Raw genomic sequence first — 6,000 nt, forward strand, 5'->3', positions numbered from 1 at the left:
ATCCCATTTGCAGTCCTTCTTACCCAATTGAATGCAACATTCATCTCCAGTGACAGGTTTTCTATTTCCCTAAAAGCGTGTATATAGATCCATGGCACTTGATGCTTACTTCTTGCCCAAGAAAAACCAGTTTTGAGTCTCCTTCTACTTCTGAATGTTGGAAATTTGATTGCTTTGTGAATCTTAATCCTTGCAGCAATGCCATCAGTTCAGCCTTTAATGAGTCTCCCAACCATAACAGTCCCCAACACCCTACCTGCACCATCTCTGAAAACACCTCCCAGTTCAACCTTTAATGAGTCTCCCAATCCTAACAGTCCCAAACACATGCCCAACACCCTACCTGCACCATCTCTAAAGACACCTCGAATACCTGCCAAACCGAAACTTCCCATGGAGCTTCCATCAAAATTTAATTTAATTCTGTTAACTACTGGGGGTTTCCACTCCATAAACACCTTTTACTTTTCTGTAGAAGTATGAACCACTTCATTCCATGCCCTTAACATATCATCCACTAAATAGCCTTGGAACATATCAAGGTTATTCTCCCACCCACTGAAGTGTAATTCCTTTTCCATAGCGCTAGTCTTTTAGTGAGTCTCTTATCTCTCAAGTACCGGTTTCCAAAAACTTTCTATTCTTGGGTTTCCATAGAGCTCTCCCATTGTTGGACCGACGACTGAACAATACCGCTAGTAAGATATCTGAATCTCAGCTACCTATTAATTTGAGATCCTGGCTCCTTGACAATGGAGCTTCAAAACATATGACCCACATGCCCTCCAATACATCCCATCCTGTTCAATTACCTAATGGGGCACTCTTACCTGTTGCCTCTAAAGGCGAGATGACCCTGTCTCCCGACTTGACCCTAAAAGATGTATTTTACATACATGACTTCCATCGCAATTTGATATCAGTCTACAAACTTACCTCAAGGATGAATTGTGCCATCTTGTTCTTTCCCACCTGCGTTTTGCAGGACCTCACAACTAGAAATCTGATTTGAGTGGGTACAGTGTGTAATGGACTCACTTTACACCTCCTGCAACATCCATGGCTCTTCATTCCACTTCAATCAGTTCACAAAATTGCCATTCCAAGCTAGGACATGCCTCATATAGATGGCTCTCTATGATACCCAGCTTAGATATTGTGTCACCCAATAATGAATGTTGTGATACTGGTTTTTGAGCCAAACAAACTAGGCTTCATTTTCCTACTAGTCAAACCAGAACTTCTTTGTTTGAAATAATACATTGCGACATATTGGGGGGAGGGGGGGCTATCACACCCCATCCCATAGCGGAGCTCATTATTTTCTAACAATTATTGATGATTTTTCTCAGGCTACATGGGTGTACTTACTTAAACACAAATCAGTTGCCTATTTGGCTACTCCTACTTCATTATGTTTTGTGCTCTTGTTTAAAATCAAATTAATACAACTGTCAAATGCATGAGGTCCAATAATGGCACCGAATTTCTGTATGGGCCTATGATGATATACTTGCAACAGCATGGCATTGATCATCAGAGATCATCTATTGAAACCCCCAACAGAATCAGGTGGCTGAGCGAAAGCACAAACACCTTCTCAAAGTAGGGCCTCCAGTTTTAGGCACATATCCCTATCGAATTTTGGGGTGAATTTATTCTTACTGCAGCTCATATCATCATTTATCTGCCAACTCCCACTCTTTCAGGCAAAACGCCTTATGAGGTGCTCTTCCAAAAGTCCTTCATATGCCCATTTGCAGGACTTTGGGCTTTTAAGTTTGCTTCTCATTCCATCGAGCGTATGTTTGTTAGATACCCCATGGATAGAAGGGTTACCGGTTGTACAACTTGAGTCCAAGCATTTTTTTGTCTCCAAAGACAGTCTTCTTCGAGGATTGGTTCCCTTTCATCCCTAAAGACTCTACGACCGTTGATATTCCTCTAGCCCCGTTGTTCATCTGTCGGCCCTAGAATCTATAATTGACTCTTATGATGGTTGTGGCCCGTTCATGTCCATGCCTGTGATGGGCCAAAGCCATTGCCCATATCTAGGTCAATACCAATGCCCATGCTTGGGTAAGTGTCACCGCCCGTGCCTAGACCAACATCAACACCCGTGCCACTTGCTCCATCAGTCGTGCCTAGGTCAATACCCTTGCCAATGCCTAGGCCAGTGTCATCTTCCGAGCAACTCGTGCCTAGGCCAAAGTCAACACATGAGTCATTCCCCGCACCTATGTCTCAACCATCACCTAGGACACCAAACCACTTGCTCTCTGCTCTCATCTGTGTCTAGGCTAAGGCCAAAGTCATCTCCTAGGTTGGAGACGCCATAGTCAATGCTTGCGTCTGTCTTTGAGCTTCTTGGGCCATTAGCCATTCCCCAGCCCATCTATGAATATCCCAACATCACTTTTGATCATCGCATGTTGCCTTCTTCTTCATGTGTATGGTATCCAATCTCAGATTATTTTGCTCTTGGTTCCTCCATTGCATCTGCAGCCTCCTATATACCCACTGAACCTTCTACTTACGCCTAGGCCCAAAGGCATCGTTGACGGCAAGCCATGCAAGAAAATGTCTCTTGGCCATAGGAAAATGGCTCATTAGGTGCAAATGGGTCTAGAAAACAAAGCTCAAACCCATGGCACCATTGATCATTTCAAGGCATGTTTAGTGGCCAAGGGTACACACAAGTAGGAGTTGTCTCTTGGCCATGTTGTCATGACGTGTTGTCTCTTGGCCATGCAAGAAGAACCAGATGCACTTGAAAGCACTCATACTTGGACTTTAACTACCTTGCCCATAGGCAAATGGCCCATCAGGTGCAAATGGATCTACATGAATCTCAAACCCAAGGAACCATCTACCATTTTAAAGCTTGTTTAATGGCCAAGGGGTACACAATACAAAGACAAACCCATGGAACCATCTACCATTTCAAGGCTTGTTTAGTGGCCAAGGGGTACACAATATAGAGACGTATGCCCCAGTTGCCAAGCTTGTCACGGTGTATTGTCTCTTGCCCTTGGTTGTAGCCCATCGATGGGATGTTCAACAAATGGACATCTCTGCCAAGCCTCTTATCACCTAGTGATCCCCAAGTTTGTCAACTCAACAAGTCTATCCATGGCCTCAAACAGGCCTACCGAAATTGGTTCTATACATTGGCTCACACTCCTAAGAAGCATGGCTTCACCCAATCCATGGAGAATAACTCACTCTTCACCTCAATTGGCTATGACAAAATCTTAGCCATGTTTTTTTTTTGATGAATAACATCTTCGCCATGTTGGCTTATGTTGAGGATCTTTTCATCATGGGAAATTATCCCACACAAATTTCGTCACTCAAACAGTACCTTAGTCACTGCTTCCCAATTAAATAATTTAGACCTTTGTGATATTTTTTTGGGGATAGAGGTTTCCTACCCGATGATAGATTCTTTCTTTGCCAAAAGAAATACACCTTGGACATACTCTGGGATGCTGGCATGACATGTAAACTATGGTCCTTTACAATGGAACAACAGCACCATCTTGGAGTGATGGGCCTCTCCTTGCCAACCTTGATTGCTATTGCTGCCTGCTGGGCCACCTTATCTACCTCATTACTTGGCTCAAGATCATGTATCTAGTAAACATTCTTGGTTAGTTTATGAGCAAGCCCCGGCAGTCTCATATGGATGCTACCTTTCAGGTCCTATGCCATCTGAAGTCCTACCCGGATCAAGGAATCAAGCTGGCCAAAGAAAATGATTTGGTTCTTCATGCCTACAGTAACTTCTATTGGGCTGGATGCCCCTTCACATGCCAGTCCACCACCAGTGAACTTCTTTGGTTGCACCATCTTTTCAGTGAACTAGGTCTCAGTAATGTTCAGCCAATGGAGCTCTATTGTGATAACAAAGCTTCTCTTCACATCACAACCAATTCAGTGTTTCATGAGAGCACAAAACACATTTTAATAGATTGACATTTCATTCGCACTCATCTCTAAATGAGTCTCATTTTCAATTCTCACTTACCTACCAGTTCACTAGACTGTTATCCAATTGGGCATTGTTGACTTGATCGGGGGTCTTACGATAGTTAGAGTTTGTTATGGTTTGTTGTGCCATTCGGTTGAGTTAGTTATCACAAGTCACAAGTGGTCCCACTTGTATAAGTGAGAGCACCTTCAAGAAGTTTCCTACATTGTATCTATTTAAGGCTAGGAATGAAAGTTTTCCACTGTGCTTTTCCATTTTAGAGTGTTGAAATTTTTATAGCATATATTCTAAGGGGGGTCCGACTACGATATGGAAAAGATATGACATCTGAAAAACTACTGACCAGTCAACTAAAATCATAAATGTGGTAGCCAATCAGGTGTTATTTATCAAAATTCATGGGTGGGTTTTGATTGGTCAAAACTCTTCCTATACCATGTCTTTCCCGCATCATAGATTTTCCCATTCTAAGGAGTGCCAACTCAGAACTTGAACACCCTCAGGGCAAGTATGCACCATGTTAATCATTGAGAGTGCTTTACCATAAATATGTTTTCTACCACAAAAATACCTGTCTATGGTCATACATTTCTAGTTAAAAGACAGAGAGTTACAAACTAAAATACCAAAAAAAAAGTGGCAAAATAAATTGAACATGTAACGAATGCTTGTTGGCAACATCTTCATTCTAAAAATTTATGGAAAATATATACAAAAGGAGGAAAAAAAGGGAGTACTTACTTGATTTTCTAATATTCTTTTCACGCTTGCTGCACATCCTCCACAGGTCATTCCCTGCATTACCGAAAACAAATATGCATATATGAGCATATGATAGATAAACAAACTACGTATTAAATTACAACTCCAAAAATAAATAAATAAATAATAACAACTAGGGTTGGAAAATCAAATAAGATGAAAATGACTTACACCAACGTCAAGGATTATTACATCGGGAGACAAGGCCGAAACCTCTTCGGACCCTCCTGCAATGGATTTCGACTTTGTCTCTCCGCCGTTCGATCCGCCATCGCCGTCACCGCTACCACCTCCTTTCCCTCCATTAGAACCATCTCCCCCTCCACCGGAAATAAACAAAGCAGTGGAGTTCGACATACAGGCTATACGAGACGATATCGGAGCCGCCACAAGCAAATTCCTAGGCGAAGTTCCGGGCGGAGAGGCTGAAACGAACCCGCTTGATCTCTGAAAATCTCCATTATACATGCATCCGATCCTACCAGATAAGAGTCGCTTTTGAATGCTTTTATTCGGGGTTTGGGAGAAGCGACGGTGGAGGCTATAGACGACGAGGTTCCGAGAAGAGGTAAGGGTTTTGGATAAGGTGAAGAGAGTTGTTGAAGAAAGCGTAGACTCCATTGGAACTGCTTGTAAGGAGATGAATTTGGAAAGGAGTTCAGCCTGATCAATTTCTTTCTCAGCCTCGTTACGTCTCTCCGCCTTGCGATTGTAAACAATTTCTGGTTAAATTACTGTTGGACTTGGAAGCGGGAACCGGAACTGGTGACAAGTGATAACTGATAAATTGGGATTTTAAATTACTGAATAACCCCTCTTCTTACAAAAATAGATTGAACACACAGCAGACGATACGGGATCTGCTCCTCACAATTGGGCGCCTCACATGCACATCCACCGTGCGTTAAGAACATCTCCCGTGAATAATTGATAGGTACAGTAGATGTTTCCAATGCATGGTAGTATCTGCGTGGGAGAGATCCGGTCTCACAGCAGACGCGGAATCCCGGGTCTTCGGCCTTCGCCATCAACTACGACCATTGAGGCATTGACTCTTGAAGTTGTGAGCAAGAAGGCTGCAAACGGATCGAATCCAATCAGACTGGATCCAATGTTTATCCGTTTATGTTCGACCGTTTGAGTTTGACTCTGAAAACAGAAATGGGATCTACTTTCACCGAGCGCGCGTATAGAAGAAGATGTTTCCGATATACGGTAGACAGGCTGTGAGGTTAGTGTGAGGC

At 42.9% G+C, this 6,000-nt stretch overlaps 1 protein-coding gene across 3 annotated transcripts in view; it reads right to left on the bottom strand.

The window, feature by feature from the left end:
• PAA1 (P-type ATP-ase 1) overlaps nt 1–5,538 on the bottom strand; it is a 110,301-nt gene extending 104,763 nt beyond the window's left edge. For 2 of the 3 annotated variants that reach the window (XM_019199031.2, XM_088887923.1), the window contains exons 1-2: nt 4,928–5,538; nt 4,736–4,789 (exon numbers count right to left, since the gene is read on the bottom strand). In XM_019199031.2, the coding sequence (XP_019054576.2) occupies nt 4,736–4,789; nt 4,928–5,377 (504 nt within the window). In that variant the 5' untranslated portion in view covers nt 5,378–5,538. The remainder of the gene's footprint in view (nt 1–4,735; nt 4,790–4,927) is intronic. The other variant, XM_010269675.3, reaches the window with a different exon arrangement.
• Between the last annotated feature and the right edge of the window lie 462 nt (nt 5,539–6,000).

The sequence above is a fragment of the Nelumbo nucifera genome, chromosome 5 (genome assembly GCF_055504915.1).
Source record: "Nelumbo nucifera cultivar China Antique chromosome 5, China Antique-T2T, whole genome shotgun sequence".
Classification (NCBI taxonomy): Eukaryota; Viridiplantae; Streptophyta; class Magnoliopsida; order Proteales; family Nelumbonaceae; genus Nelumbo; species Nelumbo nucifera.